A 14666-nucleotide genomic window follows, 5' to 3' on the forward strand; every position below is an offset into this window, starting at 1 on the left:
ACTTTCACAGATATCTTTATTTTAAAGAATTTACAAAGAATAATCTTCCTGCTGAAGAATATAATGGACCTCACGCCGCCTCAGTCTGCTGCCTGCGCTTCATTCGCTCTTGCAGTCGGCGTTCACGTTCGTACTGTTTCATTCGCTGGACGTAACTAGTGGATAGATAACAAAAAAATTAGTGTTACACGGCAAATTTACTAAAACCCCGCATCCATGGGATGTAAAGAGCTTGTAGAGAAAGAGAGAAAACAGTTATACAGTGGAGGGGGGAGGGGAATCAGTTATGGTCACTTTAAAGAAGTAGGACCCCCACTGAATACTAGAATGGGGGTCCTAAGCCCTCATTACACAGATGCTACAATGGACCTGAGCACCAATCCATTTCAAGTCTATGTGACTGCTGAAGGTGCACACCCTTGCTCCTTCACAGGGGCTTGGACCCCCATACTAGTGACTATGAGGGGTCCCAGCAGTCGCCCCACCCTTATGACCATATCCTGTATATAGGCGATAAATCCTTTTCATTGGACATGGATATCAGAAGCAAAATCTCCCTCCAGTCCTGATAGTTTTAATGCATCAGCCTGGAGTCACACAGATGCAACTGTAGCAAACCCTTAGCTGTGAACAGTCCTCGGTCTGGGCAGGTTTTACCCCACCACTATACTCACTCTTCGTGTTGACAGTATTCCCAGTCGTGGCGCTCGTGCTTACAGCCGAATAGGTTTGGCCACATGTCCCTCTTACACTTCATGTAGGTGATGAGATGATGGGCGCAGTAGTCCCTCTGCTTTAGGGGCACCTGTGCCAGGTTCATCTGTTCCTGAGAGGCGACCATAACTAAAGGTCAAAAGAAAGAAGCGGCGAAAATTATGCACACAGAAACGGAACTATGGCGCAACTTAGAAGATATATCCTGCAATAAAATATATACAGTTTTCTGGTCAGTATTGGACATCAATATTTGTAAGTGTAAGAAACATCAGAGACACAAATCCTTTGATAACATTGTATCTATTTGTAGGTTCCGTTCAGCTTTGACTTGGGGAATTTTTCTGGAACTGAACATTGATCACCTATCCTTAGGAGCGGCACCCAGGACCCCCACAGATCAGCTTTCTGAAGAGACCACAGCATTCAGGTTAGTGCTGCAGCCTCTTTACTGAATAGCAGCACAGTGCCGTATGTTCTATAGTGGCCGTGCTTGAAATTGCAGCTCAGCCCCAGTCATTTGAAATGGACTGCACTTATGGCTGTACCATGTGACCAATAATTGGGATGTCATTGACAGAAGCGAGCTGTTCTATGGGGGTCCTAGATGTCAGACCCCCACTGGTCAGATACTGATGACCTATCGTAAGGACAGATTGTCAGTAGTTCAGTATGGCCCCATTCACATGAATTGACAGAACCCCAGCTTTAAGAAAATGGCTACCATTGTGTCTAAAATCTACAGCACAAAGTAGGATCCTTGTTTCTGTTCAGAACACCTCTTTAAGAGCTCTGTATATGTCAGTAGGAGACTTAGTATCGCTCTCCATAGAGGCCATTAATACCAATCACATGAATGCTGTTATACCATGGTGATGCGGCTGCTGTTCATGGAACAGTCTTGTGACTGTATGCACAGTGAGCAGTGTATTATAGCTGTATGCACAGTGAGCAGTGTATTATAGCTGTATGCACAGTGAGCAGTGTATTATAGCAGTATGCACAGTGAGCAGTGTATTATAGCTGTATGCACAGGGAGCAGTGTATTATAGCTGTTTGCACAGTGAGCAGTGTATTATAGCTGTATGCACAGGGAGCAGTGTATTATAGCTGTATGCACAGTGAGCAGTGTATTATAGCAGTATGCACAGTGAGCAGTGTATTATAGCTGTAGGCACAGTGAGCAGTGTATTATAGCAGTATGCACAGTGAGCAGTGTATTATAGCTGTATGCACAGTGAGCAGTGTATTATAGCTGTATGCACAGGGAGCAGTGTATTATAGCTGTATGCACAGGGAGCAGTGTATTATAGCTTTATGCACAGGGAGCAGTGTATTATAGCTGTATGCACAGTGTAGTGTATTATAGCTGTATGCACAGGGAGCAGTGTATTATAGCTGTATGCACAGTGAGCACTGTATTATAGCTGTATGCACAGGGAGCAGTGTATTATAGCTGTATGCACAGAGAGCAGTATATTATAGCTGTATGCACAGTGAGCAGTGTATTATAGCTGTAGGCACAGTGAACAGTGTATTATAGCTGTATGCACAGTGAGCAGTGTATTATAGCTGTATGCACAGGGAGCAGTGTATTATAGCTGTATGCACAGGGAGCAGTGTATTATAGCTGTATGCACAGGGAGCAGTGTATTATAGCTGTATGCACAGGGAGCAGTGTATTATAGCTGTATGCTCAGGGAGCAGTGTATTATAGCTGTATGTACAGTGTAGTGTATTCCCCTGCACAGGGAGCAGTGTATTATAGCTGTATGCACAGTGTAGTGTATTATAGCTGTATGCACAGTGAGCAGTGTATTATAGCTGTATGCACAGTGTAGTGTATTATAGCTGTATGCACAGTGAGCAGTGTATTATAACTGTATGCACAGGGAGCAGTGTATTATAGCTGTATGCACAGGGAGCAGTGTATTATAGCTGTAGGCACAGCAAGCAGTGTATTATAGCTGTATGCACAGTGAGCAGTGTATTATAGCTGTATGCACAGTGAGCAGTGTATTATAGCTGTATGCACAGTGTATTATAGCTGTATGCACAGTGAGCAGTGTATTATGGCTGTATGCACAGTGAGCAGTGTATTATAGCTGTATGCACAGTGTATTATAGCTGTATGCACAGTGAGCAGTGTATTATGGCTGTATGCACAGTGAGCAGTGTATTATGGCTGTATGCACAGTGAGCAGTGTATTATAGCTGTATGCACAGGGAGCAGTGTATTATAGCTGTATTCACAGTGTATTATAGCTGTATGCACAGTGTAGTGTATTCCCCTGTACAGTGAGCAATGTATTATAGCTGTATGCACAGTGAGCAGTGTATTATAGCTGTATGCACAGTGAGCAGTGTATTATAGCTGTATGCACAGTGAGCAGTGTATTATAGCTGTATGCACAGGGAGCAGTGTATTATAGCTGTATGCACAGTGAGCAGTGTATTATAGCTGTATGCACAGTGAGCAGTGTATTATAGCTGTAGGCACAGTGAACAGTGTATTATAGCTGTATGAACAGTGTATTATAGCTGTATGCACAGTGAGCAGTGTATTATAGCTGTATGCACAGTGAGCAGTGTATTATAGCTGTATGCACAGGGAGCAGTGTATTATAGCTGTATGCACAGGGAGCAGTGTATTATAGCTGTATGCACAGGGAGCAGTGTATTATAGCTGTATGCACAGGGAGCAGTGTATTATAGCTGTATGCACAGGGAGCAGTGTATTATAGCTGTAGGCACAGTGAGCAGTGTATTATAGCTGTATGCACAGGGAGCAGTGTATTATAGCTGTATGCACAGGGAGCAGTGTATTATAGCTGTATGCACAGTGAGCAGTGTATTATAGCTGTATGCAGTGAGCAGTGTATTATAGCTGTATGCACAGGGAGCAGTGTATTATAGCTGTATGCACAGTGTATTATAGCTGTATGCACAGTGTAGTGTATTCCCCTGTACAGTGAGCAATGTATTATAGCTGTATGCACAGTGAGCAGTGTATTATAGCTGTATGCACAGTGAGCAGTGTATTATAGCTGTATGCACAGTGAGCAGTGTATTATAGCTGTATGCACAGTGAGCAGTGTATTATAGCTGTATGCACAGTGAGCAGTGTATTATAGCTGTATGCACAGTGAGCAGTGTATTATAGCTGTATGCACAGTGTATTATAGCTGTATGCACAGTGTAGTGTATTCCCCTGTACAGTGAGCAATGTATTATAGCTGTATGCACAGTGAGCAGTGTATTATAGCTGTATGCACAGTGAGCAGTGTATTATAGCTGTAGGCACAGTGAACAGTGTATTATAGCTGTATGCACAGTGAGCAGTGTATTATAGCTGTATGCACAGTGAGCAGTGTATTATAGCTGTATGCACAGTGAGCAGTGTATTATAGCTGTATGCACAGTGAGCAGTGTATTATAGCTGTATGCACAGGGAGCAGTGTATTATAGCTGTAGGCACAGCAAGCAGTGTATTATAGCTGTATGCACAGTGAGCAGTGTATTATAGCTGTATGCACAGTGTATTACAGCTGTATGCACAGTGAGCAGTGTATTATGGCTGTATGCACAGTGAGCAGTGTATTATAGCTGTATGCACAGTGAACAGTGTATTATAGCTGTATGCACAGTGTATTATAGCTGTATGCACAGTGAGCAGTGTATTATGGCTGTATGCACAGTGAGCAGTGTATTATAGCTGTATGCACAGTGAGCAGTGTATTATAGCTGTATGTACAGTGTAGTGTATTCCCCTGCACAGGGAGCAGTGTATTATAGCTGTATGCACAGGGAGCAGTGTATTATAGCTGTAGGCACAGCAAGCAGTGTATTATAGCTGTATGCACAGTGAGCAGTGTATTATAGCTGTATGCACAGTGTATTACAGCTGTATGCACAGTGAGCAGTGTATTATGGCTGTATGCACAGTGAGCAGTGTATTATAGCTGTATGCACAGTGAACAGTGTATTATAGCTGTATGCACAGTGTATTATAGCTGTATGCACAGTGAGCAGTGTATTATGGCTGTATGCACAGTGAGCAGTGTATTATAGCTGTATGCACAGTGAGCAGTGTATTATAGCTGTATGCACAGGGAGCAGTGTATTATAGCTGTATGAACAGTGTATTATAGCTGTATGCACAGTGAGCAGTGTATTATAGCTGTATGCACAGTGAGCAGTGTATTATAGCTGTATGCACAGGGAGCAGTGTATTATAGCTGTATGCACAGGGAGCAGTGTATTATAGCTGTATGCAGTGAGCAGTGTATTATAGCTGTATGCAGTGAGCAGTGTATTATAGCTGTATGCACAGGGAGCAGTGTATTATAGCTGTATGCACAGTGTATTATAGCTGTATGCACAGTGTAGTGTATTCCCCTGTACAGTGAGCAGTGTATTATAGCTGTATGCACAGTGAGCAGTGTATTATAGCTGTATGCACAGGGAGCAGTGTATTATAGCTGTATGCACAGGGAGCAGTGTATTATAGCTGTATGCACAGGGAGCAGTGTATTATAGCTGTATGCACAGGGAGCAGTGTATTATAGCTGTATGCAGTGAGCAGTGTATTATAGCTGTATGCAGTGAGCAGTGTATTATAGCTGTATGCACAGGGAGCAGTGTATTATAGCTGTATGCACAGTGTATTATAGCTGTATGCACAGTGTAGTGTATTCCCCTGTACAGTGAGCAATGTATTATAGCTGTATGCACAGTGAGCAGTGTATTATAGCTGTATGCACAGTGAGCAGTGTATTATAGCTGTATGCACAGTGTATTATAGCTGTATGCACAGTGTAGTGTATTCCCCTGTACAGTGAGCAATGTATTATAGCTGTATGCACAGTGAGCAGTGTATTATAGCTGTATGCACAGTGAGCAGTGTATTATAGCTGTAGGCACAGTGAGCAGTGTATTATAGCTGTATGCAGTGAGCAGTGTATTATAGCTGTATGCACAGTGAGCAGTGTATTATAGCTGTATGCACAGTGTATTATAGCTGTATGCACAGTGTAGTGTATTCCCCTGTACAGTGAGCAATGTATTATAGCTGTATGCACAGTGAGCAGTGTATTATAGCTGTATGCAGTGAGCAGTGTATTATAGCTGTATGCACAGTGAGCAGTGTATTATAGCTGTATGCACAGTGAGCAGTGTATTATAGCTGTATGCACAGTGAGCAGTGTATTATAACTGTATGCACAGTGTATTATAGCTGTATGCACAGTGAGCAGTGTATTATAGCTGTATGCACAGTGAGCAGTGTATTATAGCTGTATGCACAGTGAGCAGTGTATTATAGCTGTATGCACAGGGAGCAGTGTATTATAGCTGTATGCACAGGGAGCAGTGTATTATAGCTGTATGCACAGGGAGCAGTGTATTATAGCTGTAGGCACAGTGAACAGTGTATTATAGCTGTATGCACAGGGAGCAGTGTATTATAGCTGTAGGCACAGTGAGCAGTGTATTATAAATGTATGCACAGTGTATTATAGCTGTATGCACAGTGAGCAGTGTATTATAGCTGTATGCACAGTGAGCAGTGTATTATAGCTGTATGCACAGGGAGCAGTGTATTATAGTTGTATGCACAGGGAGCAGTGTATTATAGCTGTAGGCACAGGGAGCAGTGTATTATAGCTGTAGGCACAGTGAGAAGTGTATTATAGCTGTATGCACAGGCAGCAGTGTATTATAGCTGTACGCACAGTGAGCAGTGTATTATAGCTGTACGCACAGTGACCAGTGTATTATAGCTGTATGCACAGTGAGCAGTGTATTATAGATGTATGCACAGTGAACAGTGTATTATAGCTGTAGGCACAGTGAGCAGTGTATTATAGCTGTAGGCACAGTGATCAGTGTATTATAGCTGTAGGCACAGGGAGCAGTTTATTATATCTGTAGGCACAGTGAGCAGTGTATTATAGCGGTATGCACAGTGAGCAGTGTATTATAGCTGTAGGCACAGTGAGCAGTGTATTATAGCTGTATGCACAGTGAACAGTGTATTATAGCTGTAGGCACAGTGAGCAGTGTATTATAGCTGTAGGCACAGGGAGCAGTGTATTATAGCTGTAGGCACAGGGAGCAGTGTATTATAGCTGTAGGCACAGGGAGCAGTGTATTATAGCTGTATGCACAGGGAGCAGTGTATTATAGCTGTATGCACAGGGAGCAGTGTATTATAGCTGTATGCACAGGGAGCAGTGTATTATAGCTGTAGGCACAGGGAGCAGTGTATTATAGCTGTAGGCACAGGGAGCAGTGTATTATAGCTGTATGCACAGCAAGCAGTGTATTATAGCTGTATGCACAGTGAGCAGTGTATTATAGCTGTATGCACAGTGAGCAGTGTATTATAGCTGTAGGCACAGTAGGCAGTGTATTATAGCTGTATGCACAGGGAGCAGTGTATTATAGCTGTATGCACAGTGAGCAGTGTATTATAGCTGTATGCACAGTGAGCAGTGTATTATAGCAGTATGCACAGTGAGCAGTGTATTATAGCAGTATGCACAGTGAGCAGTGTATTATAGCTGTAGGCACAGGGAGCAGTGTATTATAGCTGTAGGCACAGTGAGCAGTGTATTATAGCTGTAGGCACAGGGAGCAGTGTATTATAGCTGTATGCACAGTGAGCAGTGTATTATAGCTGTATGCACAGTGAGCAGTGTATTATAGCTGTATGCACAGTGTATTATAGCTGTATGCACAGTGTAGTGTATTCCCCTGTACAGTGAGCAATGTATTATAGCTGTATGCACAGTGAGCAGTGTATTATAGCTGTATGCACAGTGAGCAGTGTATTATAGCTGTATGCACAGTGAGCAGTGTATTATAGCTGTATGCACAGTGTATTATAGCTGTATGCACAGTGTAGTGTATTCCCCTGTACAGTGAGCAATGTATTATAGCTGTATGCACAGTGAGCAGTGTATTATAGCTGTATGCACAGTGAGCAGTGTATTATAGCTGTAGGCACAGTGAGCAGTGTATTATAGCTGTATGCAGTGAGCAGTGTATTATAGCTGTATGCACAGTGAGCAGTGTATTATAGCTGTATGCACAGTGTATTATAGCTGTATGCACAGTGTAGTGTATTCCCCTGTACAGTGAGCAATGTATTATAGCTGTATGCACAGTGAGCAGTGTATTATAGCTGTATGCAGTGAGCAGTGTATTATAGCTGTATGCACAGTGAGCAGTGTATTATAGCTGTATGCACAGTGAGCAGTGTATTATAGCTGTATGCACAGTGAGCAGTGTATTATAACTGTATGCACAGTGTATTATAGCTGTATGCACAGTGAGCAGTGTATTATAGCTGTATGCACAGTGAGCAGTGTATTATAGCTGTATGCACAGTGAGCAGTGTATTATAGCTGTATGCACAGGGAGCAGTGTATTATAGCTGTATGCACAGGGAGCAGTGTATTATAGCTGTATGCACAGGGAGCAGTGTATTATAGCTGTAGGCACAGTGAACAGTGTATTATAGCTGTATGCACAGGGAGCAGTGTATTATAGCTGTAGGCACAGTGAGCAGTGTATTATAAATGTATGCACAGTGTATTATAGCTGTATGCACAGTGAGCAGTGTATTATAGCTGTATGCACAGTGAGCAGTGTATTATAGCTGTATGCACAGGGAGCAGTGTATTATAGTTGTATGCACAGGGAGCAGTGTATTATAGCTGTAGGCACAGGGAGCAGTGTATTATAGCTGTAGGCACAGTGAGAAGTGTATTATAGCTGTATGCACAGGCAGCAGTGTATTATAGCTGTACGCACAGTGAGCAGTGTATTATAGCTGTACGCACAGTGACCAGTGTATTATAGCTGTATGCACAGTGAGCAGTGTATTATAGATGTATGCACAGTGAACAGTGTATTATAGCTGTAGGCACAGTGAGCAGTGTATTATAGCTGTAGGCACAGTGATCAGTGTATTATAGCTGTAGGCACAGGGAGCAGTTTATTATATCTGTAGGCACAGTGAGCAGTGTATTATAGCGGTATGCACAGTGAGCAGTGTATTATAGCTGTAGGCACAGTGAGCAGTGTATTATAGCTGTATGCACAGTGAACAGTGTATTATAGCTGTAGGCACAGTGAGCAGTGTATTATAGCTGTAGGCACAGGGAGCAGTGTATTATAGCTGTAGGCACAGGGAGCAGTGTATTATAGCTGTAGGCACAGGGAGCAGTGTATTATAGCTGTATGCACAGGGAGCAGTGTATTATAGCTGTATGCACAGGGAGCAGTGTATTATAGCTGTATGCACAGGGAGCAGTGTATTATAGCTGTAGGCACAGGGAGCAGTGTATTATAGCTGTAGGCACAGGGAGCAGTGTATTATAGCTGTATGCACAGCGAGCAGTGTATTATAGCTGTATGCACAGTGAGCAGTGTATTATAGCTGTATGCACAGTGAGCAGTGTATTATAGCTGTAGGCACAGTAGGCAGTGTATTATAGCTGTATGCACAGGGAGCAGTGTATTATAGCTGTATGCACAGTGAGCAGTGTATTATAGCTGTATGCACAGTGAGCAGTGTATTATAGCAGTATGCACAGTGAGCAGTGTATTATAGCAGTATGCACAGTGAGCAGTGTATTATAGCTGTAGGCACAGGGAGCAGTGTATTATAGCTGTAGGCACAGTGAGCAGTGTATTATAGCTGTAGGCACAGGGAGCAGTGTATTATAGCTGTATGCACAGTGAGCAGTGTATTATAGCAGTATGCACAGTGAGCAGTGTATTATAGCTGTATGCACAGTGAGCAGTGTATTATAGCTGTATGCACAGTGAGCAGTGTATTATAGCTGTATGCACAGGGAGCAGTGTATTATAGCTGTATGCACAGGGAGCAGTGTATTATAGCTGTATGCACAGTGAGCAGTGTATTATAGCTGTATGCACAGTCAGCAGTGTATTATAGCTGTATGCACAGTGAGCAGTGTATTATAGCTGTAGGCACAGTGAGCAGTGTATTATAGCTGTAGGCACAGGGAGCAGTGTATTATAGCTGTAGGCACAGTGAGCAGTGTATTATAGCTGTATGCACAGGGAGCAGTGTATTATAGCTGTATGCACAGTGAGCAGTGTATTATAGCTGTATGCACAGTGAGCAGTGTATTATAGCAGTATGCACAGTGAGCAGTGTATTATAGCAGTATGCACAGTGAGCAGTGTATTATAGCTGTAGGCACAGGGAGCAGTGTATTATAGCTGTAGGCACAGTGAGCAGTGTATTATAGCTGTAGGCACAGGGAGCAGTGTATTATAGCTGTATGCACAGTGAGCAGTGTATTATAGCAGTATGCACAGTGAGCAGTGTATTATAGCTGTATGCACAGTGAGCAGTGTATTATAGCTGTAGGCACAGGGAGCAGTGTATTATAGCTGTATGCACAGTGAGCAGTGTATTATAGCTGTATGCACAGGGAGCAGTGTATTATAGCTGTATGCACAGGGAGCAGTGTATTATAGCTGTATGCACAGTGAGCAGTGTATTATAGCTGTATGCACAGTCAGCAGTGTATTATAGCTGTATGCACAGTGAGCAGTGTATTATAGCTGTAGGCACAGTGAGCAATGTATTATAGCTGTAGGCACAGGGAGCAGTGTATTATAGCTGTATGCACAGTGAGCAGTGTATTATAGCTGTAGGCACAGTGAGCAGTGTATTATAGCTGTATGCACAGTCAGCAGTGTATTATAGCTGTATGCACAGTGAGCAGTGTATTATAGCTGTAGGCACAGTGAGCAGTGTATTATAGCTGTATGCACAGTGAGCAGTGTATTATAGCTGTAGGCACAGTGAGCAGTGTATTATAGCTGTAGGCACAGGGAGCAGTGTATTATAGCTGTATGCACAGTGAGCAGTGTATTATAGCTGTAGGCACAGTGAGCAGTGTATTATAGCTGTATGCACAGTGAGCAGTGTATTATAGCTGTATGCACAGTCAGCAGTGTATTATAGCTGTATGCACAGTGAGCAGTGTATTATAGCTGTAGGCACAGTGAGCAGTGTATTATAGCTGTAGGCACAGGGAGCAGTGTATTATAGCTGTATGCACAGTGAGCAGTGTATTATAGCTGTAGGCACAGTGAGCAGTGTATTATAGCTGTAGGCACAGTGAGCAGTGTATTATAGCTGTAGGCACAGTGAGCAGTGTATTATAGCAGTATGCACAGTGAGCAGTGTATTATAGCTGTAGGCACAGTGAGCAGTGTATTATAGCTGTATGCACAGTGAGCAGTGTATTATAGCTGTATGCACAGGGAGCAGTGTATTATAGCTGTATGCACAGGGAGCAGTGTATTATAGCTGTATGCACAGGGAGCAGTGTATTATAGCTGTAGGCACAGTGAGCAGTGTATTATAGCAGTATGCACAGTGAGCAGTGTATTATAGCTGTAGGCACAGTGAGCAGTGTATTATAGCTGTAGGCACAGGGAGCAGTGTATTATAGCTGTATGCACAGTGAGCAGTGTATTATAGCTGTAGGCACAGTGAGCAGTGTATTATAGCTGTATGCACAGTGAGCAGTGTATTATAGCTGTATGCACAGTCAGCAGTGTATTATAGCTGTATGCACAGTGAGCAGTGTATTATAGCTGTAGGCACAGTGAGCAGTGTATTATAGCTGTAGGCACAGGGAGCAGTGTATTATAGCTGTATGCACAGTGAGCAGTGTATTATAGCTGTAGGCACATTGAGCAGTGTATTATAGCTGTAGGCACAGTGAGCAGTGTATTATAGCTGTAGGCACAGTGAGCAGTGTATTATAGCAGTATGCACAGTGAGCAGTGTATTATAGCTGTAGGCACAGTGAGCAGTGTATTATAGCTGTATGCACAGTGAGCAGTGTATTATAGCTGTAGGCACAGTGAGCAGTGTATTATAGCTGTATGCACAGTGAGCAGTGTATTATAGCTGTAGGCACAGTGAGCAGTGTATTATAGCTGTAGGCACAGGGAGCAGTGTATTATAGCTGTATGCACAGTGAGCAGTGTATTATAGCTGTAGGCACAGTGAGCAGTGTATTATAGCTGTATGCACAGTGAGCAGTGTATTATAGCTGTATGCACAGTCAGCAGTGTATTATAGCTGTATGCACAGTGAGCAGTGTATTATAGCTGTAGGCACAGTGAGCAGTGTATTATAGCTGTAGGCACAGGGAGCAGTGTATTATAGCTGTATGCACAGTGAGCAGTGTATTATAGCTGTAGGCACAGTGAGCAGTGTATTATAGCTGTAGGCACAGTGAGCAGTGTATTATAGCTGTAGGCACAGTGAGCAGTGTATTATAGCTGTATGCACAGTGAGCAGTGTATTATAGCTGTATGCACAGTGAGCAGTGTATTATAGCTGTAGGCACAGTGAGCAGTGTATTATAGCTGTATTCACAGTGAGCAGTGTATTATAGTTGTATGCACAGTAGGCAGTGTATTGCTCTGTACACTGCTGTATATACTGTGCACTGCTCACTGTCACATACAGGACATCATGTCTTCCCGAATCCCAGGCCAGCCATCCAACCCACATACCCCTCTCCTCGAACTGTGGCCCCACCGGGCTGGCCGGCATAGTCTTGGGGTCCGGTTCCCCCCGTAAGCTCCTGGTCAGATTGCCACCCATCTTTGCGGCTACCAGAGGGTCACCTCCGCAGCTGCCAGATATGACACAGGACGTTACTTTTACTTGCGTCCTGCTGTAAAACCTATTTTGGTCTCCAATTTAGCGACCATTTTGTAGAAGACTTTACACTGGAGAACTATAGCTTTATGTCTTCGAAAACATGGCCGCCCTTAAGACATCGTACACTGTACTGCAGACATATTGTGGAGGCACATACGTAAAAACGTCATTCTCTCGCATGATTCGTCGATAGAGTGGTGGATGTAGAGTAGAGCGGACCCGTACGAGCGCTAGACACGCTGCAGCGACGCTTCTGGCCGGAGGTGTTTGCGCAGGGCAATGTTTTCTGTGAGGAGCAGCCGCCATCTTGTATTTACTGACTCTGAAGTGTCTTTGTTTTCCCAAGGATTGTGCTGCAGCCTTCATGTTGTCTCACACACAAAGTCACTTATTCTAGTTACAGCTTGTTCTGAGGGGGGGATTTATAAGTTTTGTGAGGGCAAGCTATAGCAGACAGGTCCATATGTACAAGTTACCTCAGCACCTATGGTGTGTGCTTTTTAGGATGTGTTAAAACGTAGAAACTTTAGTCAGGTTTGGCTGCTGGAATAGCTTTTGTAACGTAAGGAACGCCTTTCCCTCCTCTTCCTGACAGTAGTCGTCCATAGACTAATACTAGGGCTCTGCGTTGTGGCTGGGTGGTAAAGAGCGCCCCCTCTGACAGTACAACGAAACAGCGAAACCCTTTTTTATTTAACTGGACACAAAGTCCTGCATGTCCGACTTTGTGTCCGGTTTAAAAAAAAAACGGTTTCGCTGCGGAGAGGCAGACGAGGCTCACGGGCGGTCACTTTGCAGACCCATTCAAGTGAATGGGTTCGAAACTGACCGCGGGGTTTCCGTCTCCTGTGCAGTTTCTCTCAACAGAAGATAGAAACCTGAAAGTGGAGCCGGGCGCAGGGGCTAACCTGTCCTAACCCTCGTGGGTGTTGGGAATGAGCGCTTGTAGGTCAAGGGAAACATATGGCGTCTTTGGACAGAATCCGTCTGAATTATTCTATCGGCAATTCAGAGCAATCCTAGTAGAGGCCGAGAATAATGAGATCATCAGTGCGTCCGAGGTTATCTGTTACCCAAATACACAAGAGTCGCTTCGTTTTATGAACTCCCCAAGATCCATATGGGTCTAGATCCAATCCAGGAAGAGACTAATCATCTTGGGGGTAGACAGTCCGAATCAGAACACTGGGGTCTATTTACACCAAATACTTTGACCGCTTGTAATATCCCTATCGTCCTATATACAGGATACATAAGATGGAGGGAGCAATATTGGATCAACAATGTATTATTGATCTGGAGGCGTTATACTCTGCCATTCCCCATACTTGGCCTCAAGGAGTTGTCAGTACTTCGCCCATGGCCAATTCATTCTAGAATTACTACAGTTCTCACTGACGCGGAATACTTCCACTTTAATGGGAGGTTTTACCTCCAGTTCAGGGGCACAGTCATGGGTAACCTATGTGCACCCACATATGCAAACTTACCTCTGGGCTGGTGGGAGGAACCTATTGTGGTCAATGAGAATGCCTAGATGATTGACAGAACTGAGCTATGAGCACGGTACATTGACGACGTTTTTGTCATACGGCATTCAAAACTTTTGTCAAAAACCTCAATGAGGACACTACTGCGACAGAGCTATTGTTCCCCTCCCCCCACTGTGTTTCTCTCTGCCCCCCACCTGCCAATTCGTGTTCTCCTTACCTTTTGTTTATGATACCCTGTTTGGCTTGTTCTTTGCAATATTACTAAATTTTTAATAAAATTCTTTATATTAAAACCTCAATGAATTGGTTTTAGGTTCACGTGTGACTCAGAGGGACACTTTGCTGTTTCTTGATATTCCAAAATCAATAGTTGTTTTAGATGTAGCTGATGTATTGCAGGGACTGTCCTGGAAACAGGGAATACATTTGTTAACAATTTGTTAACTGTAAAATGAAGGGGGTGATTGTGGCCTGTGAGTACACTGTTTCAGATCGTACGGAGTGGAGAAAATGAGAGCGGCAGGATTGCTCTGGTTGTTTTATATTTGACTCGCAAACGTTCCTTCTTTCACGTATGAGGCGGCACTGGGGGCGGGGTGTCCCATCCGCGCAACCTCCCCTTTGGATGGAATACAGATTAGGCGTCTTCCTCTTACACCGCTATAATGTAATAGATGGGCAGTTCTACACCTCCTGTATGTGGGGGCAGGATATGACGAGAGGAG

General features: G+C 43.6%; 1 protein-coding gene across 1 annotated transcript; it reads right to left on the reverse strand.

Moving 5' to 3' along the window:
- Positions 1-12453, reverse strand: NDUFB7 (NADH:ubiquinone oxidoreductase subunit B7). Its single transcript, XM_075280476.1, has 3 exons — positions 12298-12453; positions 675-843; positions 1-155 (listed from the first exon to the last, which is right to left on the reverse strand). The coding sequence occupies exons 1-3, from the start codon at positions 12386-12388 to the stop codon at positions 71-73; spliced, it is 345 nt and encodes a 114-aa protein (XP_075136577.1). The 5' UTR covers positions 12389-12453; the 3' UTR covers positions 1-70.
- Between the last annotated feature and the right edge of the window lie 2213 nt (positions 12454-14666).

Source organism: Leptodactylus fuscus, chromosome 7 (genome assembly GCF_031893055.1).
Source record: "Leptodactylus fuscus isolate aLepFus1 chromosome 7, aLepFus1.hap2, whole genome shotgun sequence".
Lineage (NCBI taxonomy): Eukaryota > Metazoa > Chordata > Amphibia > Anura > Leptodactylidae > Leptodactylus > Leptodactylus fuscus.